The sequence below is a fragment of the Polypterus senegalus genome, chromosome 10 (assembly GCF_016835505.1).
Source record: "Polypterus senegalus isolate Bchr_013 chromosome 10, ASM1683550v1, whole genome shotgun sequence".
In the NCBI taxonomy this organism is placed as follows: domain Eukaryota; kingdom Metazoa; phylum Chordata; class Cladistia; order Polypteriformes; family Polypteridae; genus Polypterus; species Polypterus senegalus.
This window is the reverse complement of record NC_053163.1, coordinates 92786614-92811019: the sequence shown is the minus strand read 5'-3', so window position 1 is coordinate 92811019 and position 24406 is coordinate 92786614. Positions and strand designations below refer to the sequence as shown.

The 24406-nt window shown below is 36.7% G+C and overlaps 1 protein-coding gene across 3 annotated transcripts in view; it reads left to right on the top strand.

Moving 5' to 3' along the window:
* The first annotated feature begins 4141 nt into the window (after positions 1-4141).
* phf6 (PHD finger protein 6) overlaps positions 4142-24406 on the top strand; it is a 45659-nt gene continuing 25394 nt past the window's right edge. Inside the window, exons 1-6 of one of the 3 annotated variants that reach the window (XM_039766213.1) lie at positions 4142-4293; positions 10986-11150; positions 13496-13597; positions 18812-18945; positions 20884-20930; positions 24130-24296. In XM_039766213.1, the coding sequence (XP_039622147.1) occupies positions 11013-11150; positions 13496-13597; positions 18812-18945; positions 20884-20930; positions 24130-24296 (588 nt within the window). In that variant the 5' untranslated portion in view covers positions 4142-4293; positions 10986-11012. Of the gene's footprint in view, positions 4294-9242; positions 9262-10985; positions 11151-13495; positions 13598-18811; positions 18946-20883; positions 20931-24129; positions 24297-24406 lie in introns of those variants that run through there. The other 2 variants (XM_039766212.1, XM_039766211.1) reach the window with 2 other exon arrangements.

Here is a 24406-nt window from a genome sequence, read left to right as displayed (position 1 = left end):
AGTTCTCTGCCATATGCATATTATCTGTGGGTAAGACTGAGGACACTTTTTCTCAATTATATTGTGCTTAGCAGATTACAACTGATAAAAAGCATGGCAGCAAAAGTTCTGACACATAACAAACTCAATTAGCCCTTCAGTTTGCTGGATAACATTTGCTTGCCACCACTTTACAGATTATCCAAATAACTTTTTACTCTTCTGCAAAGTCCTGACACGGAGTACTGACATGTGTGCATTTACATGTATAAAGCTTTGCAACAGATGAGATCATCTCAGGCCAGATTTCCAGCTATTAAGAAGAGTTAATGTACTACTGTAATCTATTTCAGTACTTCAGTTTATATATTTTCTGAGGTTAAGACCTTCCAGCAATAAAATAAAAAATGTTAGAGACAGACACATGGAAAAATAATACCATTAGATGTGCTACTGATGATAGAACATTTTCTGTGGCTGCTTTTTCTGTTTCAAAATTCACAAGCAGCTGAGGCCTACCCAAACAGCATTGGATCCAACACAGTAATAAGCCCTAAACAGAGTGCCAGCTTGTAACAGGGCACATACCTGCACTCAGAAGTACCAGTCCAGTTGAACTCACATGCACATTTTTTGAAAATTGGCTAAATTCAGACTATCTGGGAAAAAAGAAACAAAAGAACACAAGGAAAACAAGCAAAATCCTCACAGACAGTGAGCAAGTATTGAACTGGACCCAGATCCCTGAAGTCTGAGACAACCTAGTTAATTACTGTGACATTCAGGAGAGGTAAACACAAATTTCACTTTAGGCATCAGGTTAAAGATAACAGTGTCTTTAACCTGTGGTATATTTTAATGGCTAGAATCACTGCTTCATTAGTTCCAGAGTCTTAGGTTCAAATCCTCTAACTGGATATTGCCTTTGTGATATTTTCCAATCTGCCTATACCTATAAAGGTTTTACTTCACATATTACAGTTGTCGTCCTGCATCCCAAAGACATCTCCATTAGGTTAATTTATAATTTTAAATTAATACTGGGTATGTGTGCAGCCCTGAGATAGATTGGAGCTCTGTCCAGAACTGATTACTGTTCTGCACTCAGTTTTGTGTGCAACAGGCACCAATTTCCAGAAACCGTGAATAGGCTAAGTGAGCTACAAAATAGATGGATGCAACAATATGAGTAAAATTTGTAAATATTCAGTGAATGTGTAACACTTGTCTTAAACTGAACACACAACAGGTGAAAAGAACAAGGAATTCTGCTGCTTTTTTGTTGAATACTAAACAGTGGGCTACTGTCCAAGACTGTGTCCTGTCTTGTGCTCAATTTATCTGGGATAGGTCCCTTGTGACCTTTAGTTAGATTAAGCAGTTATGAAAATGTTGCTTACAGAATATAAAACAAATATAACCTAAGAGTGTTAGCACAGTAACTTATAAACATACAGAGTTCTGCTATTACCATATTTATATGAGAAGGTATATTTTACATTATAAAAGAATATACAAATATCACCCTTACTGGGCTCTAGAGACACAAACCCTCATCCTTACCCCATATCAAATGCAGCAACCGACTGTCTTAGCCAGTCCAGTGAAAAGAGAATTCCCTTGGTTCAACTGACTAAATAGGTTTTTGACTGCTGGTATTTCCACTGTATTATTTTGATTTGTATACATATTTTATCTGAAAGGATTTCTGTTATGTAATATAATCGTTAAAATGATTTAAGCCTCAATATACTGTACTTACATATAAATATTAGGACAATTTGGGCATAACTTAAGTCTTTAAAAGAAATAGAAGCATATAAACATATTGACCATTCTTTTGGGAATGGGCATACTAAGAAAGGTGTTACAGTATAAAGTATTTTGTGGACATTGTATCACACATGTTTACTAGAAAAGTATTTGTACATATATGAGTCATGTGTCGAGATCACTGCCTTTGAGCTGGTGAGTAAACTTTTTAGAATATATTAAAAAAACACATCTAACATACATTCACTATTTTTTTAAAGAATTGGAGGAAGAAAAAAATATCTTGGATGTATAAGGTGTACAGTGGGATCTATTCAGGATTGGACACACTAAAGTTTAGAGACAGTAAATAATGTAACATTAATGCATTTTAAAATTTAAGGAAAAAACACCTAGAAACAAGGAAAACATATAAACTCTATAAAGAAATTGACAGTACTGAAATTTGGACCAGCTACAACTCTAAATTGGCACTACTAGTTATAGCCCTATTTGCCTATCCGTCTAAAGCACTATTGAAAAAGTAATACTTTTTTCATATTGAATAATTTAATGAACATATGATTGTTTGCCACATGAATAAAATTAACATACTTGTCATTGTGGAAGATGGTAATGTGTAAATTTTCCAAGATTGATTTAAAACTAGCAATACAAGCTAAGTGATTCTTTGTTGGTGTCTTTAATATGAAGATGTTCTGAACAGAGTCTTCAACTGATATTACACTCAGCATTTTATATTTTGTGGTGGCACAGTTATCATCTGTGCTTTCTTACATCTCCTGGAGGCTAGTCTTGTATCTTGACCTGATCATTGTCTGTGTGTAGTTTGCATGCATGTACTCACCTTCTCTGTATCAGTTTTTATCTGGATACTTCAGCTTTCTCCAACAATGTAAAAATGTGAATGGTAGATTACCTGGCATCTAAGTGCAAATGAATGTAGGGTCATGAACTGGTATGCCCTGCAATGAGCTGGTGCCAGTTCTTACCTCCTTGACCCAGAATCAGATTAAAGAGACTTAAAAATAAAATACAAGACAGGTGAAATTTATACTTTATACATGTAATCTTCAACATGCTGATATGCTATAACTGGAAATGGCTAAGTTTAAATAAACATGTGGACAGCTGAACTGTAACAAATGACAATTTGGGTAACTATGTAAAAAAGCCAAATGACTCTTGTTCTCTCTTACTCTCGCTCTCTCTTTGTGACTATACACACACACACATAACTGCAAAGATGACACTGCAGTAGCATAATTTATTACCAACTCATTTTCAAACTTTCTTATCTTTGTTTATTTCATCTAATCTTAAAAAGCAATGTCCAATCGCAGTAAAAAATATACAATAACATAAATGTGACTGAGTAATCATTCACTTTTTAAACTAGTATGGTGTTGTGACTAAAGCACTTGACTTAGAAGCTAATAATAATAATTATCATTAATTATTCAAGGTAAATTTAAATAGGGTCATGCGTAGAAAATACAACTGCAGGGTCTAAGATCATTCCTGGGTTGTCATCTAGTAATACTTGGGAATTTACGATCCATGAATAGACTCTAAATTGTAAAATGATGCAGTAGACCCAAAAAGAAATCCAAATTGCACTACCCACCATTCTTCTATTCTGTAAAATTTTCAAATCGTAAAAGGCATAAAAAAGTCATTTTGTCAGAATTATAATTTAAGTCAAAAATAGTTAAGAAGTTCATGAATAATCGGAAAAATAAAGCGCTTTTCTACACACAGAGTAGTCAAAAGCACTGCTCATTCGTTACTGTTGCAGCTAAACCCAATTCAATTTTTACAGTTCCTGAATACTGCAATCAATTAACCAACGATCCAGGTGGAATGATTTGGTCTGCTGTACCTCACATCCGTCTGTTATTCTCCATTTTCAGTCTTACTTGATTTACTTTCACTTTTGTATAGTAAGCACAATGACTAGTTTATCCAAGCACTTCGGTTCTCTATCCGTTTCTCAAAGATGGACTGGTGTTTCTACATCACTTCGATACAAGTGAGCGAGTACCATGCTAGGGCATCAGTCCTTGGTTTGTACCCAATGATACCAGCACAGGCAAGGCTTATAACTAACACGTGAAGACAAAGAAAAACAATACACTTTTGTTATTTTTATTAACTCTGCTTTTAGGTACAGTTTATTTTGATCCTGTCTACCTTTTCTTTAACGCAAGCCAGCTCAAACACCTAAAATGCGTATTTTTTATTTTTCTGCAATTACATGGCAAGTTGCTTATGGCGTTACCTTTGAACCACGTGACCAACTGGAAGGGGCGGGTCTTATAATGGCCAATAGCTACGCGGAGTTCGGTTGAGAAGGCGGGTTGACAGTGTGTGTGTGGTTTTTTTTTTTCCTCTCCTTCGTACGTCGTGCAACGTCATCCGAATTCAGCGCAGCGCCAACTGTACTGGAGCCGGCGCTCCCACCGCGAGAAGAGAAAGTCTTTTTTTTTCCTGTCCCATCCACTGGAGCAACGTGACTAAAACACTAACAGGGCTGGAAGGGTAAGGTGTCTGTTGTAACCCTTATTAGCCTCTCTAGACCAGCTGGACCATGTTTGGTGTCCTGGTGTGTTACGGAGAATGTGATCAAGGGGGAGGGGGCTGAAAGACCCTCTCACCACCGCCTCCTCTTTCCTTTAGGTACCTTCAGTGAGAAGCGGTAGATACTCTTGACTTGAGCTATTTCGGGCGCTTTTCCTGGTGCTCCCCAAAAACCGTTTTTGCGTTTGATGAAGACATATTACTCGGTCTGTGATGATTTTGCAGCCTCGCTCATGCTCAGTGCACACCCTTATCTTAATGGCCTGCGCAATTTAAATCGCAACATCGGGCTCCCAAAATAAGAAAGGCCGGGAGGGGTATCAATAGTACCCATTTCGGGGTGGGGGGGCCACCACACCCCCCTCCTCGAAGTACAGTCGCGAGAGTTCACTGATGAGACGGGAGAACAGTACATTTCCTACCACGCTTGCCGTTTTCGTGGCCTTCTCACTGGTCTTTGACGTACGTTTTATTGCAGCAGCTTTGAATTTGGAAACGGCGTTTTCCGGAGCGCGCCATTGCTGCGCGAAATTCTCCCAGCCCGCCTTGTTTACACGGCGACGACATGGCTTTTCCGCCCATTTGTCGTCAGAAGGCTCAACGGGCGCAGTGGCACCATGGAGAGAATGTGTGCGCGAGTGTACGGGTTCTGCTAGTAGGGTCATTTTAGATGTTAGTGTGTACAGTATATAGTGATTATAATGAGCTGTTTATCACATTTGAACTTCCATGTTTTTATTTTAATATAAAGGAATTTTAACAGAACAAGAAAACGGGTCATCCCAATAGGTCATTATGTACGGCAGTACTTTTAACGGATGTAAAAAGCGGCACATTTGAAATGAAAGACGCCTAGCAAGACCAAACGTCAAACACAGGTTGACTCTTTATTTTCTGAAATCTGCTCGGAGTACCCTTATTTAGCAAAGATTTGAGATCTTTAAATTCTTTATTATAAGTTAAAGCCTAATATCAGGGAATCCCCAAATTAGTTAACCAGCTACTCGCTTATTTGAGAAGTAATCAACTTGAACCTATATGACCTGCACATTTTGTGGATTATTTCAAAATTACATATATACATATTTATACCGTTATTCTTGACTTAATTTTCTTTTAAAATTTTTATTCTGAGCTATGTGCAAATCACGCCTAGACCCAGATAAATATCAGTGCAACCGTAATATTAAAGGTTTTGGTTAAATACAAGTCCGAAACAAAATAGTTAATTGTATATCATACGGGCTTTTCGTGTCCAACGTGTCAAACTCAGAGCATTGAGCAGGTAAGGCCCTGTAAATGTTTTGATCTTTGTTGAACTGTGGAGGCTCCCAGTGGGAAGATTCCAGATTGGTGACAGATCATGTGGTGCCTCAGTAAGACCTCGCCAGAGTTTTATATGTTTGTGAATATTTGCTGCGGGAGGAATACAGGTTGCATGTAAAAAGGAGGCATCTATTTTTAAAAAAAATGTTTACATTTTGCCTGAAGATGGGGCCCAAGTTGCCATTGAACGCTTGCATAGTGTAATCTTTCTGGTTAGCCAATAAAAGGTGTAATTTTGCTTAACTTCTCACTAAAAACAAAATGAGAAAGAACTAATTTGTAGAATTTATCTTTTGAGTTAATATTGCAGTTTTTATGATTCACGGCTCATAAAATTTCACATGCTTGTAAAATGACATCACAGTATTTTCTATCCATTCATTTTCAAAACTTGCCTTATTCTGAGCAGGTTTGTGTGGACGGTGGAACCTACCCCAGCAAGACTAGGGGGCAAAGCAGGAACAGTCCCTGCACAGAGTGCCAACCCATCCACAGACATACACACACTTGGCCTAATTTAGTGTCACAAAGCTACCTAACCTGCATATCTTTGGACTATTGGAGAAAAGCCCACTGCTTTTCAGTTTGATTTTATCACATTTAAACATTTATCTTTTCATTGTCCAGCCTGCTTAAATCCATTCTAAATTACAACTGAACATCTTGTAAGTGGATTACTTTCTGTAACCTTTAATGCTGTTTATATATTTTATTGTATGGTGTGTTTCACTGAGTGCAGGCACATGGTGCTGTGGTAAGTTTACAGGTAGATGCAAAAATAAACTTTACTAATTACATTATAAATCATGACAGGCAGAGGAAGGAAAACAAAGTAGTTGAAAACAGATGAACTTAAATGAAGCCCAGCAATATGTATATATTAAATAGTTGTTGGAAGATAACATATGGGTTAACTGCAGTAGTGCTTTCTAAATTTTTATCCTCTCTGTCACCCAGTCCTAACTGAATTGTCTTTTTAGATTTGACAGAAGCTAAGGTCTAAGGTGATGCCACAGTCACACCTTTATATGTTAAGGGAAAAAAACATACCCTTAGTTGAGGTAAAAAAAAAAAACAAAATTGCAGCAAGTTTTTTATCAATGTTGAAAGGCAAGGATTTAAACAGATGGCACAGCTCAAACAATATATGCATAATAACAAGGCAGATAGTATAATATTTTCTGTTTATTCATTCCTTACTTCCTTCTCATCTTTTCTTTTCCACCCTCATTGAGCTTCTCCTTCTCCACTCCCAACTCTGATTCTCTCGGGTAAGTAAGGTGGAGGGCTCCCTTTTAAGCCAGACCCAGGAGAGCTCAAGTATGTCGTGGCCCATCCCAGGAAGCACTTCCTGTTCAGGGAGACCCTCCAATAGTGCTGACCTCTCCCGAACTACAAATCCCATGCAGCCCTGCAGATTCTGTCTAAACGGGGGTTGTTGCCACCCAGTGTAATGGGGAATCCCATGGAGGCACTCTCACTTTGTCCTTCCATTATGCTGGAATCTTTGGGAAAGGGAAGAATAATCAACCCAGTCAGGTTGTCCATTCATTATGGAGCCTGCTGGCCAGATAAAGGAACATTTTTCATCCTAGTCGAGATACCAACCAATCATTGTCCACCTTCAGTATTTATCACTTCGAGAATAGTATTCTTGTGACTCTAGAGCTGAAAAGGAGAAGAAAGTGATTGTTATAAGTCGTACCTACTTAGCATTTGATAATGGAGGGTCATTTTGGAAGGACTTTTCATTATAATAATTTTCTTTTAACTAATTTTAGTTTGCTTGTGAACTTGATTTAGTTAGACTTTGTATTTCCTTATACTGTATTTCACATTCACAGAAACATTTCTGAATTTTAGCTCTGTTTTTATATTGGAAAATTTTGTATTCTTTGTAAGCACCATTAGTTCAAGAAACTTTGTTCTGCCTTTTTACCGTGTCTCCCATGTTCTATGTCTAAATTAATTTGGAGTGGGACTTTTTATTTCCCACCTCGAGTTCGTTGCTGCTGTTAAAGTTTCTAGCTCCCAATGACCCTGAATTTGTATTATCCAAGTCTGGAAAATATACATTCATTAAATTCCATCTAAACAATTTAATCAAAAAGTAACAAACACCAAAGATGAGCTTCATATTTGTTGTCATTTGCATGTTAGTCTGTTTAATGTAAATTTTCTGTAGTATTAGAAAAAAATGGCAGAATGCTAATAAACCCAGTAAAGTGTGAGCACACTCCTGTGGACTATCTTGTAGTACTGTTAATATATACAAATTTAGACTTTTTAACATTAGTTATTTCTAAATTCACGGATTAAGTGAAGAAACACTAAAGCAAATATTCAAATTAACAATTTAGTTCAGTTACAACCATGAAAAAACTTCTGATTAAGAGACTTGTTACTGGGTGAAAATCTACAGTTTCTGCAGCCCTCCAGGAAATGAGCTTGGGTCACCATATTATATCCTTAGAGAAGGCAGTCTTTAAAAAGTCCTTTGTATTATTTGTATCCTTGACTTGATTAAAGGGTGCAGTGTTTCTAAGTAAAATATATTCTCAAAACCACCTGATCCAAGTAAATCTTACAGGTTGCAGAAAATTTTGAAAAGTTATTTGCTATATTTGTGACTTTTAAAGCACCTTGCCCCAGCATTTTTAAACATGAAAATTAGACTGCTAAAATGACATTGTGCCATGGTATATTTTCCTTAGAAAGTTATTTTGGTGTTTTATTTCCCACATATTTTTATTCAGTTAAAGTATTATTTAGAATTAGTACCAAGGCTTTGGTGGATGTAGCCAGATTTAATTCCCTCTTGACTATTATGAATTCTTTGACATCATTGTAGTACAGTAGTTAACTCTACACTTGAAAAGGTCTAGGGTTCATGGTTAAAAGTCTGTGGTCAGCTGTTCTTCCCTCCATTATCTGTGTGTGTTTTTTTGGCATAGCCCAAAGGTTTATGTACTAAGTTAATTGTCAACTCTGAATTGGCACCAGCATTAGTATGTCTGAATGGGCCCACCATTGGACTGGCAGCCCAGCCATTATTGTTTGTTTTCTTGCCTTGCTTTGCCTCAGTCCCAACAATCCTGGGGAGAATTCCATCAAATGCGATTAGGGAGTAGGCCTTGCTTAAATCAATACAACAGGCTTATATGAGCCAGGTTCAGTTCCACCAAAGAGTTTTGGGGCAAGATGCTCTTTGTAACCGAGTCAACCAAGTGTCATATCTTAGCCTGGTCCTTACCAGACTAAAGATAAAACTTAGCAGAGTGTTGTTGATTGAGAGTTCATGAAATTCCCACTTTATTGGGGCCAACCTCTGAGAAAAGTTCCTGGGAGTTTTTTTGCATACCTAATGTTGCTGAATTCTTATTTACATTAATATTTATTATAAAATGCTAAAGCACTTCAACCTAATCTATCTATTTAAAACAAAAAATTTGAATTATGTCACTTGTTACCACTTGGATGTTGGCATATTCTCTCGGATCAGAATAACAAGACTGCCACTGCTCTTTGTAGTTCAAAATTACTGTCCCTACATTGACCGTCACGTTCGTGAGGAATTGGATTAGTCAAGAAATGTCACAGTCGGTGAGCTAATTGTTCCAACCCAATGTATGTGTGTGAATGTGTCTGTATGTGTTTATATATATATATATATATATATATATATATATATATATATATATATATATATATATATATATATATATATATATATATATATATATATATGCTTTTTTTTGTTTCATTTCCTTAGTGGTTTTCAACCTCAAATCACTTCATTGTTTAAATGTTTTTTTTTATTCATGTCCCTAGTTTCAGTACTTCACATAATTAAATTAAACCTCTTGTTGAATCTTTGAGATTAATTGACTTTGGAAGTACACTGTAGATCTCTGATTTCACTGTCTTTTTGCTATGCCAAAGACAGAATGCACAAAATTTAAAAAAAAGCTGAAGGGTGAATATTGACAATAAGTTACCTACTTATTTTTCTGTATGTATTTCTAAACACAAAAGGCATTACATTCTCAAAACACTTTTCCTGTCAATGTTAATTATTTTAATAGGCCTGCTAAGGCAGCTGATCAGAGTGGTTTTTGGTTAAAAAAAGGCTTTATTGAAGTATTTCTTGACTTTTATGGTTAATTTAAAATTTGGCAAGGAACCACTTAGTACGCAATAGTCAGAGTTTAATACGACTTTGCTTGACTCGCAGTATTCATACCACGACTTCCCGCTTGCAAAATGTAATGACTGACTAATACTGACCAAGGACTCTGGCAGTGTGACACAACAAATCTTTTTATAAGGAAACTGTCAGCCTAACAACAGGGGATACACCTTTTGTTCAAGTGTCAAGGGAGCTGGGGTGGGAAAATGTTACTGTGAAACAAAACATTTTTTGTTACTGTCCAACAACTTTATAATTGCAATGGCTTCTGATGAATTATGTTTAAAACCATTGCAATTAAAGATATGACAAACTGACTGTCTACTGTATCCTTTGTTGTTTGCCAAATTTCTTACAACTGCAACTTCCATTCTGATGAAATTTAAACATTGTAGATTAAGATAAAACAGCATTTACATTACAGACAAATACCTATTATGTATAGTCTCCAAAAACATTACTCAGAACATTCTGATCATTTTGCTTGTTCGGCTTAACTAATGAATAAATAAGCATAGTTTTTTTATTTATTTTGTAACTAGTGGTTTTTGAGATGATTATAGGCTGCCTGTCTCTATAGCTACCACTACGATCTGTGTAAAGTACAGGGTGGGATATAAAGATCTCCCACATTTCGAGGGAGAACTGTTCGGACTATATTGGGGGTAGAGAGGTGGGATAGGTCTCATTTGGTAGGTTAGGCTCTACCGTTTTCAATACCCATCATTAGTTGGATTGGTGAACATCTGAGCTTTGTTGTTAAAGCATATTATAAGAACAACTGTTCTGTGATAGTGACACAGAGAGTGTTCCGTACATGCTTCACACTCGGTCAAAATGCATCTGTACCAGATTAGAATATGATTTTGCTATGGATTTCTTATCTTTGGGCAACTGGGTCCACACTGAAAAAAAAAAAAACACCTGGCAGACCTAGGACAGAACGTGTGGTTTCAACAGGACAGGGCCACAGCTCACACAGCACAAAGTTCACTTGGAGTGTTGAGGGAAATGTTCCCTGGGCATTTACCTTTGAAATTTGTGTGTCTTAGGTGCCAGTCAGTATTGCTGTTGTTCAGTAGATGACTATTGTCCACAGATTTCCCTTAAACCTTTTTTTTGTATTTATTTATTTTAGGTGGAACGTGTGACAAGGACACTAAATATGTCAAGCTCAGCAGTGCAGAGGAAAAGTGCTGCAAGGCTGCGGAAGTGTGCCTTCTGCAGGACAAATAAAGACAAGGAATGTGGACAACTTCTAGTGTCTGACAACCAAAAACTTGCAGCTCACCAAAAGTGTTTGGTATGATAAATACTTTTTAATGGCCTGAAGACTGCAATTTGGTTAGGATTACTGCTGCTTCAGTGAGAATTTTCTAACGGTGGCTTTAGAATTAATGTGGCATCATAAGATATAATTCAGCTTCCCTGTTATATTTTTATAAGTCTTGAACTTGGGCAGTATAGTGGTGCAGTGGTTGAATTTGGCTTAAAAGTGGGTGGGAAGAATTAGTCTGAAATTCCTCTCTATTATAAAAAGAAATCCTGGAAAGCAAAAGCAAGGTGACGATACATGATCTTCTCGGAAGTTCTCGGTAGACATTTAAAAGACCCGCAAGACAAAAGAGACTTGCTACGGAGCATCTTTTGGGCACCGTAAACATGAGACTTGGTGCCAAGAGATTGTCGTGGGGACGTGGAACATGAGTTTCTTGAAAGACACGCCCTATGTACAAAAGATATCGTACAAGAGCACACCCATCAAAAAACAGTCGCAGTAAAAGCACGTAATGCACACAGATCCTGTGCTCTCAACACATATAAAGCGTATAAAGACAATACGGAGAATAGAGACCCAGAGGCGTTGGAGAGAAAAAAAGGCAGATAAGAGATTATGAAAGCAGTTGAATTTGAAAGGCTCAGACAAATGATGGCACGATATACATACAGAGAAAGGTACAGAATATGAAAGCAGTAAAATTCGAAAGTATTGTAGAGTCCCAGCCAGGTTGAGGCCTTTTTGGTTTTAAGTGACTGCTCGGTCCGATTGAGGCAGGGCGGAGTACAGCACGGAAGACTGATAGCGGGGTATTGATTGATGCGGTAAGGGGGCGGGGGGGCGACATGTGGGGGATGAGGGATTGGAGAGGGTGCTAGAAAGTTGTGTTTGGGATTACGAAGTCAGTGATTGTTCAAGTAAAACTTTTTTGACACTTTATCATGTCAGTCGCTACAGTATCAAAGAAAAGATTGCATTACCGCAGAACAAAAGGTGATTAATCATCAGAACCAGGTGTAATTGGAAAAAATAGCAGGACAAATCAAGGTCAGAAATAAAAGGCAAAGTGTAGACAGCAAAGTCTTTTCGCATACGCATCATTCAATGCACAAAATGTGGATTTACACAATAATACACCATACGCTATGAGAATCTGTGGTCCCGGAACAGTTGAAGCAATGACAAGTTGAATTTCAAAGAATACACAATTTGTTCAGGTGTATATTTATGATCATGGAGAAGCGATGCAAATTTTAACAGGCAAAAAGAAAGGTAATGTATATATTCTGCAAATAACATTACACACCAAAGGAGATCGTGATATGCCATTCGTATTAAAATGGTTACTGTGAGAATAGCTTTTGCTATGACAATCAATAAATCACAGGGACAAACATTAGAAAAAGTCAGACTATTTATTAGAGAAACGGAAACAATATTCACTCACGGGCAGTTTATGTTGCGTTGTCGCAATGTGTCTCCAAAAAATATTGTTTTTAATGAAGCTTTGAAGTAAAAGTGCAAATAATGAAATTGAAACAATTCCAAAGGAAAAAAAATTGAAATTGTATATCCGATTAACGAAAACACAAGGTTTTGGCGAGCGAAGTGAGCACAGTGCCTAACACTCATACAATTCCAGCAAAACCATGGACGAAACTTTATCCAAACGAATAACTAAAATAAGTTAACATTACTGTCTAATTAGAAATGCCAAACATGCAATCCATGAACATCGTCATAGCATTACTTTAGCTCCACTGTTGTATTCTGTTATCAGTTGATCAATTTTTGCCTTCTTGCTAATTTACACATACTGTGTCAGTCCCCTTTAGTACCTTTTATCATGGGTCTATTTCTGACCACAGTCATGGTATTGCCTGGATGTTATACTGTGAACAGGCCACTCCCCCACTGTCTGTAATAAGTGTGTATAAAACAAATTCAGCAGGATGGCTGTTCTTTGAACTCATGCCAGCACGTTTCCTGCCCTTTAAATTTTTTTTATAAAAGGAACTAAGTTAATGGATTCACATTTTAATTTTGTATGTATTCCCTTTGAGTTTAACATACATGCAAACTGCTAGTTTGTGGCATGTTGATCGAAACATCAATGCTCCAGGCGAAATGTCACTTGTAAGTGCGTGACATAGGGACATGACCATTTAGTTTAGAAGAAATTAGGTATTTAGAAGTGACTTTGGCAATTCCAAGACAGGTGAACATATTTTTAATTTTTACAGTGACAGAAAGGTATTAGTATAATACAGTTGTATAAGAAATGTTTAGTATCGTACTCTCACAAAAAAAAACAAAAAACATAATCTTGCATAAAGTTAACTTATTAAAATTGATGACTTTGATTTCAGCTTTTCTCTTCAGCTCTTGTGACAGCACCTACTGACAGTGAAAACATTGGAGGCTTTTCCATTGAAGATGTAAAGAAGGAAATCAAGAGGGGAAATAAACTGGTAAGATTTCTTTTAAGCCTTGCTTTTTAAAATGGACTTGTTGAGCTTTTTTTCGAGAGCAGTAGTTAATGAGTAAGGGTATTCCATGGATTTGCAAGCATGATGTAATGTAGGCGGTCTGTGGACCAATGATGCAACATCCGATTTCTCGGAAGAACCCTAATATAGTATTCCCAGTGTAAGACCTAAAGATTTACTTGAAATGTAGGTTGCTACATTTTCATCAAAATAACTCCATTCATCCATTTTCACACCTATATATCTGCTTCAGAGTTAAAGGGACCCAGTGCCTGTCTAAAGAACAGTGGAGTCAAGGCCAGAGCAAACCCTGCATAGAGTATATCAACTGAAGGGCTTATTCATGCACAACCTCGACACTCAAGTATAAATGGCTACTAACTAATCTAACATGCACATCTTGAGTTAGGAAAGTCGATGAAAACTTGGGGGGGTAATTGCTTTTCTTTGTAGCATTTATACTGTAAACCACACAGATGAAATAGTGTATGTCACTGATTCTTTAGTTTAGTTCTGGGGCCGACTATTTCTGCCGGATTTAATGCTAACTAGTTTCAGCATTGAATTGAACACCCACTTTTAACTTAGACCATAAATACTTTAACACACAGTAAACAAACTAAATTCAGCCTCATTAATACAAAAATGATCCTTATAGTAAATATTATTGTTTGGATGTGGCCAGTTGATAATGAAACAGAGGAAAACAAAAAGTTGAGTCGGCACTATCCCTGGATAAAATAAACCTCTGGTGTGTTCAGTCATTCCTATCAAAAAGTCAGAGATAAATCTAGGCAGAGGACAGTTCTGCAGACCTTGGCTAACTGGCCACACATTGCCCTGCCCCACCCAGCCACTATACAGTATTGTATAAAGGCTTTGTCATATGACCTTTCTAGCAATTTTCAGTTGTAGCTGTTATTTACATAGCCTTAGCGAGAGGCAATGGGCAGTATGCTCCTGTGATCCTGGTCACCTAATGTAACCTACTCAATGACCATGAAAAACAATTAGTTTGTGACTTGATTTGATATTTTTTTAATTGTAGGGGGATGGCTCATTGTGTATGAGAGCTGCAAACCAATTAATGCTCATCCAGAAGTACAATGAATTTAAAATACAATGAGGAATAAGGGTGTGTTGAACCTCACAAACAGAAGAGAAACTTGTCTGACTGATGTCTAATGTTTTACACTCCATAATAGAATGGAAAAGAAAATAGAGAGACTATGGCTGAACTTGCCATAGCTGTTAACCCTTCTTGCAGCCCTGGGATCTTCAGGCACCATGCTACTGGTTATCACAAAAAAAGGAAAGCATTATTTTATTAGAAGATCAGCACCTAGTTGGTAAATGTCCCATGGGCAGTGATTTACAGTTATTTAAATTTGTCCAAGTCATGTAATGTGACATCGGCTTAAGTTGTGTTGGCTAGTCTAATATGATAACAAGATCTCTCATCCTTGGATTCTAAGTCTACTAGTATTTCAGGTGCCCCAGCTGGATACCAGTAAGAGAAATGGAATAGAGAATGATTGGTAATAGGTGATGATTATTGTAATTTTTTTATATATACAGTATATACATAACCTGGGGTAGTACAAATCTTAATATGTTTACAAAATTGAGCAATTCAATATACTTTAATAACATATTGGAATAATAAGTCAAGTCAGTCATTGAATAATCGAATTTATTATCATGTTTAAATAGTGTAATAATATTCACAGCTGAATGTTTCCGCAGAATAGTTGGCAAAGTAGGATTTATTTAAAGGGACATTTACAAAAATTGCTGTTCATAAAATACTTATTGGAAAATACCATTGGTATTACTGTAAATTTACAAATTATAGAGAGCAGAACTTGAAAACAGAGTACAAGAAATTTTATGTTACAATTAGCTTCAAAACTGGATGAAATGTAGCAAAGCTGTAGATGATGGTATTTAAAGAGGCACTTGTCTCTTACTGATGTAGACATTTCAGGCAGATGAAAGTCTGGCCTAAGTTCCATCAAAGCTCTCCTAGCAAAGTGGGGATGATGTATGTAGGATTTTGCCAGATGTTTATTTATGTTCAGTCAATACAAAATGTAAATATTGTAAAGATGACATATTTAACACTGCTGTCTGATAGTGAACCATACATGTACCGCCCCAAACCAACCCCACCCAAACCATGGAATTTATACCACCTCGCCTTATCTGTGTTTTATTTGGTTTGTCAGAACCATTTTACAGCCACTTAAGTCAGTCTCTGTAGGCTCAAAAATGTGTTCTATACATGTGGACCACTCCTTCTGCCTATGCCTTGGCCTATTAGTATGCTGCAGTTAAATGCAGAGATCCGCTTGCTAATATTTAAGGGGTCCTTTATCTAAATTTTGTTTCTTTCATCACTGGCTTCTTTCACTGGGTCAAGGTTTTATAACAGACACCATCCCCTTTTCTACCTTGTCTCCTTATAGCCATGTCCAGAATATTTAGACTTGATATTTCTGAACATTTAGGCTTGATATATCTGGTTTTCCTTGATAGTTAGAAGAGTGGGATTTAACTGATTTTAATGGAAAGTGTCTGCTAACCATTCCAAGAACATCATTCAAACCAGTTTCACAATTCTGAGGCTGTGCAACTTATGGTTTGTATAATTGTCAGCCCATGATATGTGTGATCCTTCCATGACAACTTGGAACACTGCTCTACCCAAATGATGAGAAAATATGGTCTCCGATCAAATGTCAAAACTGCAAAGTCAACTATTGATCTTTAGATGAATGTGTTGTGATAGCAAGTACAATTAATATTAATTTTGTTTGAATGGGGTATTTGTTGTGAACATAACTATTCCTGAAATCTAATTACATTGATTAAAATAAAACCAGGAATTCTCTTAATCACATCCTTACACTTACATCTTACACCGCTGCCACCAGAATGTGGTGTTATGGGTCCACAGCTCGCTTAGTAAAGGCCATTTTTTAAATAAATAATCTCCACTCTCGCGGCGGCTTAGCGAGGGGGCGTTGGGCCATAGCAAGCCACGGGGCGATCTGCGGTATGGGCGTTTCTCACCGTGTGCACAGGTGAGGAACTGTCCACATCTGTGATTGTTCCTGTGGCTAATGTGCTGCAGCTGCTATGGCCCCTCGCTATATAAAAAGAAGCACGAGTCGGATGGATGAGGGAAAAAAAAAACGAGAGAGAAAAGGAAACGGAGGTTGCAGCAGGAAACGGTGAGGAGAGAGAGAGCGAGCAAGTCGGTGTAGCAGGAAGCAAGCGAGAGCAAGCTCGCGGCAGCTAAATAGACAGCCTGAGTGTTTGGCCAACACCTGGGAGAAGTGGCTGTGGTCGCTTCCGCAGAGTTTGCTTTGGAGGGCGGGAGTGACCGGAAGGCGCAGGACTCTCCACGGAAGGTAGCGGGAGTCGGGATTTGGGACGTGGTGTTCCCTGCGTGAGAGCCTTGGTTGTGGGGAATTCCCAAGTCGCTGTCTGGAGGAGCCGACCGGAGCCAAGGATCGGTAAGGCAACTGACAGCAGAGGCAGTCACAAGGGTCCGCTGTAGAGTGAGTGTCTCGCTTGTTGCGGGGCCCAGATAGGTGAAGCAGGAGAGACGCTGGAGTGAAAGACACCAGGCTTGTTATCGATTTTAAATACTGTTTCCTGATGAAAGTTTTAACCTCGTTGTTTTAAGATTTTCTTTTTATTATTATTTTTTAAACCTCCACATTTCTTTATGGATTATTTATTGAACTATTTTTGAATCACTGCACTTGTTGAACACTTTGTTTTGTTGACTATTTTAATAAAAGCACTTTTGCACTTTTTTACCATCCCCTTGCTTAATTGTTGCCTTCACTGACTAGCTCATCGGTGACATTACCGACAGTGTAGGGTTGAAGAGCTCCCGAACAGCAATGGGAGCATGGAGCCGAACCCGCATCATCACACATCTGTTATTCTAGACTAGAGTACAAGAGACTTCAAAGAGGGTAAATTTGGCAAGTGATAACCTCTCTTGAGCACTAAATTGATAGTCTTTAAAAAGACTGTATACTCAGAAGTTTTTAGACTTGTGTGCAAATAGCAATGAAATAACCAGCTTAACCATCTATACATTATTCTATCCATGTTTTTTTCCTTTGTAGAGAATGGCGGTGGATCCTAGTTCCCATTTTGTTTTTTTGAATGGCAAAATGTGAACAATGAATAAGCGCTCCCTACATTGGTTAAAGAGTAAAATTTTAAAAATTAGCAGGAGTATAAAGAATAAAAGTCTAATGAGCACTACAATAACAGACAACTAGACAATAATAACTGAAAAGGGTACACTTAAGATTGCTTTAATTCTTTTATTATATGGAAGCTGTTTTCTGTATTTCGCTAATATACTGCCTTCTGCTGCTGGATTGATAATACACGTGTTTCAGTGAGAGGGAATATTGAGCAGGCGTGAAATATGTAATCAAGTGACAAGAACTGAACAGACTTTATAGGGTTATAGTCATCCATTCATCTGTCCATCCATCGGCCTAACTTGATTATGCTGGGCAGGGTCTTGCATAAGAACACAATTGTTGAGGATTTTCCAATGGAAGACACTTTTTCTTGCAAATTGCTCCTTCCACTGAACTTCTTAACCTCTTAAAGTGAATATATAGTGCAGTTGAATTAAGTGATGAGGGTTATGGAGGTCAGCAAATATTTGTGCTTATTTCTCTGTTTCAACATATATCTTTGAATCAGAATGCATGAAAGGTTTTAAGAAAGGTGATATTGGTAAAGTTTAAATGATTGCTATGCAATATGCACGTTTTCCTGTTTGTGTCTCTCTCTCAATTCAGGGATACCATAGGTATATCCAGCAGTGTTTTTAAATTTCGCTATTTATGCAAATTTAGTATTTCCTAATTCAAACATTTGAAGCTACTCCGTTTATTCCTGTGGGGGTTCTTAGGAAGTTTTGATCTAGTACCATGCTTTTTAAAATGTATGTACAATTTCTTCATATTTTTTTGGTCCACTTAATAAATATGGTAAATAATGTAATAATGTACAATATGTTGTAGTACTTTGCATGAATGGTAGTAATTTCCTTTTCTGTCTCTAATGTTGAAGCTCCTGAGTATGGAGAATTTTGATGAAATTTTCAGATGTAATTAATAACTCTTCTGCTGCCTCTCATTTATTTTACAGATGTGTTCGTCTTGTCACAGGCCTGGAGCAACTATTGGCTGTGATGTGAAGACATGCCGCCGAACATATCACTATTACTGTGCACTTTGGGATAAAGCTCAAATTAAAGAGAATTCTTCACAAGGCATTTACCTGTAAGGAGACAAAGCAGTATAGCATTTTAGAAGGAACATCATATCCATAAACAAGCATACACAGATGTAGCCAAATTTGTTGGTACCTTTACAGCTCAATGCCAGTTCTCTTTGCCTACAGATAATGCATTAAATGAAAAACAATTGTTCCATGTATACTTTTAATGCCTTTGGTATTTCATAGAGTAAAGCAAAACAAGTGTGAAAAAAGGGAAAGTATTGCTTATTGTACAAAGATATTCTAAAATGGCCTGGACACATTTGTTGGTACCCTTAGAAAATATCATAAATAATTGGATCAGAGTGATTTTGTTTTCTTTAATTAGTATCACACCTGTCTCTAATTATGCAATCAGTCTTTTAGCCTATTTAAACGGATTAAAGTAGTCACTCTGCTCTTGGGAATCATCATGTGTCCCGTATTGAACATACACTAGAGAAAGCAAAGGAGAGAGTTGTTTGAGGAGATCCTAAAGAAAATTATAGACAGGCATATTAAAGGCAAAGGCTGTAAGACCATCTCCAAGCAGCATGATGTTTCTGTGAAAGCAGTTACAAATATTAAGAAGTTTAATGACCTTGGGACTGTTGCCAGCCTCCCTGGACACAGATATGAGAGGAAAATCAAACTCGGAATGGGCAGGAGGATAGTGAAAATAAAAGGCAAAAAGCCAAGGACAGTCTCCAAAGTGATACAAGCTGAACTAAAAAAGTCAATGTCCATCAGTGTCTTATCGCACCATCCGTCACTTTTTGAGTAACACAGGAAGACTGCACTATTGAAAGAAAAACATAAAAAAAGACAGACTGGAATTTGCTAAAATACATGTTAACAAGCCACAGTGCTTCTGGGAGAATGTCATTTGGAAAGATGAGACAAAACTAGAGGTTTTTAGCAAGTCACATAAGCTGTATGTCCTCAAAAGAGAAAATATAGCTTTCAAAGAAAAAAACACCATTCCTACTGTTCAACATGGAATAGGCTCTGTTATTTTTTGGAGCTACTTTGTTGCTGCCTGCTTGGGGTGCCATTAATCTGTGGAGGGAACAATGAAATCTTAAAACTATAAAGACATTTTGGAGCAAAATGTAGCCCAGTGTCAGAAAACACTGTCTCATTTGCAGGTTGTTGATTCTCCAACGGGATAATGACCCAAAACACACAGCTAAAAGCACCCAAGAATGGCTAAAAACAAAATATTTGAGTGTTCTGATGTCTCCTTCTATGAACCATAATTTCAGTCCTATCAAATCCATAGAAAGACTGAAACCTGCAGTTTGGGGGAGGCACCCTTGAAACCTGACACAGCTGCAGGATTTTGCTCAGGAAGAGTGGGCCAAACTATGTGTTAAGTGCAGAAGTCCCACTGAGAACTACAGGAATCACTTATTTGCAGTGATTGCCTCTAAAGGTTGTACTAAGAAATTATAAGGTTAAGGGTTCTGTCATTTTTTGTCCATGCCATTTTTACTTGTGTTACAATTTGCTTTAGAGTTTTGTTCCAACAGAAGAATATTTCAAAGTCTGATTTTTGTTAAATACGGAATAAACAATGACAGGTGCCAGTTAGTTTGGTCAGTTTCAAGTTATTTCGGAGAAAATTGTGGGTCGTCCTTTTTTTGTGAATGGATACCAACAAATTTTTCCATGTTTGTGTGTTTTTACCATGTCAAATTAAAAGACAAATATCTGTTTGAGTTATACGTTTCTGTTGTTAAGTAGGGTGTATATATGTAGTGTCTATGTTTGAATAAAAACAACATTTTGAAATGTCTATTATTAAAAAATAAGTTGGAGAGACAATGATTAAATAGCAACTAAATCGCTAACTATTCATTTAATTGAAGTTTTTTCATTTACTACACAGAGTTTAAAATGCAAAGTACATGGGGAAATACAGTGTAAGTTTAATTGATTATACTTTTCTATTTTACAAGAGTATACTGCAGAAAGCATCGGGATTCCACACAGGACTCAAGTGATGGTATGTCAAAAGAAAAAAGGTTTTTCTCTTTATTTTTAATAATTTTGAAGAATGATTTTCTGTTTGAAAATAACTGAAATCATATAATTAATAGCAAAGGAAAACTCATTTAGAAACAGTAAGATTTTTTTGGCAAATGTAGCCCTGTAACACATCGGGTTTTAACATGGACATTACGTTTTTGCTCTAGAACAATTGGCTTTATAATATCAGTCTGAACTCAGAGTTAAAAGTAATGGTGCTGGGCTTTAAATTCTAATTCATTAACCCAAGTCCCAGTGGCACTAAATATTGGCAAATTCACAGTACCTTATGTTACAGAATACGGTTAAATAAAAAGCAGCAGTATTTATGTTGAATAGAAGAGTTCCAGCTGAGTGTTTTATGGCTCCTAGTTATTGACTTTTTGGGCACAATATGAAACACCTAAAGCGGGTGATTATGGATACTCTTTTTGGGTATGTGCAGTGTCCTTTTCTTAGTATCGGTTACAGTTATTTTCTCATTTAAAAGTGAAAGAGGAAGAGAGTTGATAAGGTAATATTAATTAATAAAAGGTTGTTTTAAGCTAGAACACAGGTGACTTTATCTGTGTAGTTTGTCAGTCTTTTTGACAGGAAAAAATATTTGTACAGTTTTAAAAGATACCATTAAACCATTAATAATTTTTTCTTGTATCTACATATGTACTTCTGTTTTAATTAATAGTGGTGTCAAAAGCAATCTTCTGAGTTTTCTACATTAATTTACTTTATATAATTGATTTAAAGTTGATTTGTGAGTAAAAGCCATTGTTCTCTTCTTTTCATAGTGTTAAGAACTAAAAATGACAGCCAAGCTGTGTTTACAAAGGCTTTTGTAGAGTCAGTAAAAAGAATGTGTATTTATTTGTCCCAAAATAGTGAATTCAGAGTGAAACAAAGAAAATGTAAATTACAAGAAATTAACTATTTGCATTAAAATACTGTGCATTTATAATATACACTATACATTAGACTAGTGATCATAATCTGTACAGTATTACACTATTACATAACCTGTACAGTATTACACTATTACAATTTATTTTTTCCGGTTTTTCTTCATATTTAATCAGTTGAAATGCATTGAATGACCCAAAATGGTGAAACGATAAGCAGTAAACTGCCAGAGGATTAAATTTAATGTTTAAAACTGAAAAAAGGAAATATTTTAATATTACAATTGGTCCTTAATTAGGGAACAACTAATAGGTTACAACCTACAGCAGCAGTTAAAGTATATTAAGCCTTGCAAGTTGAAGCAAACAATTTGCACAGGTAACTTCTGTTCTGTTCTGTCTGTCTTAAAGCAGAGTTGGAAGAGACTGTGTTACTACACCCTCTGAAATACTATTTCGACAATACACTATTACACTGTAGAAAGTTGTAAATTCCAGTGATAATGGCAAGAAAATGGCAATTAACAAATTAATTCAATCAGAGCATTATTATCCCTAGAAGTGTAGTCCTTTCCATTTAGAGAAATTGCCAAAAAGAACTGAAGTGTCCGTGAGTATGGTGTCCTACACCATCCAAAGGCAATTGGAAACTGGAAGAAACTCTGATAGGTAGCGATCTGGCAGACCCGAAGTCACAACCAGCTTGCAGTTAGGTGCCTCACAGCATGACAGCTTCAAGCACAACATAATAGTGGTGGAAAAAAGCAAGTTTCAATTTCTGCTATGAACAGATGACTTTGTGCTGCAGGTTTGACAGGGCGAGTGGCAGTAAGAAAGCCATTCCTTAAAGGACAAATTAGGGCCTTGGAATACCGGCTGTGGACTACTGCAGACTGGAAGAATGTTTTATGGCATGATAAATTGAAATTTGAATTTAATTCATCATGCAGGGTGTTTGTATGCTGTCAAGTTGATGAAAGGAAGGTTCCTCCGTGTGTGATACCAACTGTCAAACATGGAGGAGGAAGTGTGATGGTCTGGATATTTTTTGCTGGAGGAAGAGGTGGTGACTTGCACGTAGTGACTGGCATTCTGAATCAAAAGGGTTGCCAGAGTTTGGCTGGTGTAACAGCAAAAGGTGGCTACTTTGAGGACTCAAAAATTTGAATAACATTTTGTACACTTAAATGATTCCTTGATTTTTTTATTTGCCATTGTTTGTTATATGCCTTGATTTCATGAAGCATTAAGACATTAAACTGCATGCATTTCCATAAAAACGGAGGGGTTCTAAAACTTGAACGGTAGTGTAATCCATGCTCTAATCAAGCAATATACTAGCGAGTATACTCAGTAAATTATTTTATAGTTTATTTAGTCATCATAGCTACATGAACTATATTACTGGAAAATGTGGTTGGCTGGGATTGGCTCCAGCAGACCCCTGTGATCCTGTAGTTAGGATATAACGGGTTGGATAATGGATGGATGGTGTTTATATCAAGCTAATTATGCTTATTTAAATCACTTGGTAGAACTACTTACAGGCCTTTACTTTGAAGGGATCACCAAAAATGGCAAAACATTTACATTTACTCACTTCCAAGTGAATTCTTATAAAATTTTCAAACAAATTCCTTAGCTACTTTGTAAGGCAGAACACCCACATTCCATAATTTAAGATGATTTATCAAATTGCCAAGCAGAGTCTAATTCATTTAAAGTTAACGCTTTTAGATTTAAACACTAAATCATGAGATATAGTCTTATCTTAAGTTATCCTTTTCATATATTTAAAAAAATATTAGCTTTATTAATTATAAGGCCTTGCCATTATGAGTTATTTTGTGACATTTTGGATTAGTATAGAAGACTGATCATTCTTTTTGAAGATTAAGCTGCCTGAAAAACGAAAACTTATTTTGTTGAATATATTGAAAGTTTTTACTCCTATCCTTCGCAAGCCTTTCATTTTGCTAAACAGGTTTGAGAAACCAATTATGTGGTTGAATGTAAAAATGTGGCTGTAAATTTAAGAGTAGGTTATGCTCTCTGTTAAAGCACAGTGTGTGTTATTTTTTTCAGCTTATCTTTATGTATAGTAGTAGGTATTTGTGGACAGCTTCTAAATAAAACATTTCTATTGATAGGCTGTGGTTTTAGATGTTAAGAATGATGTTTTAGTATTTCTGCACATTAGAGTTCTGTTTTATTTAGTGGTATTCATTTTAATAAATCTTTGAAAGTGTAATTTTCAGTGTAAGCCTTTCTGTTCTGCAGATGAGTTGGAGAGAGGTGTAAATAATTCTGATTCATCACCGTCACGAGGAAGAGGAAGGGGGAAGGTGGAAAAAGGGCGTCCAAAAGTACCCAGTTCTCGAGGCCAATCGGAGGATACTCGATCCACATCTTCGCATGGTACCGATGACATAGAGAGTGCCTCACATGTAAGAAAGTGCAACTTACTCAGCAATGTCATATTTTAAGTACTGCAGTCTGTACTATAGTTTGAGAGTATGCTGTTTTATCAGCCGTTGTAAAACATTTAAAAATGTGC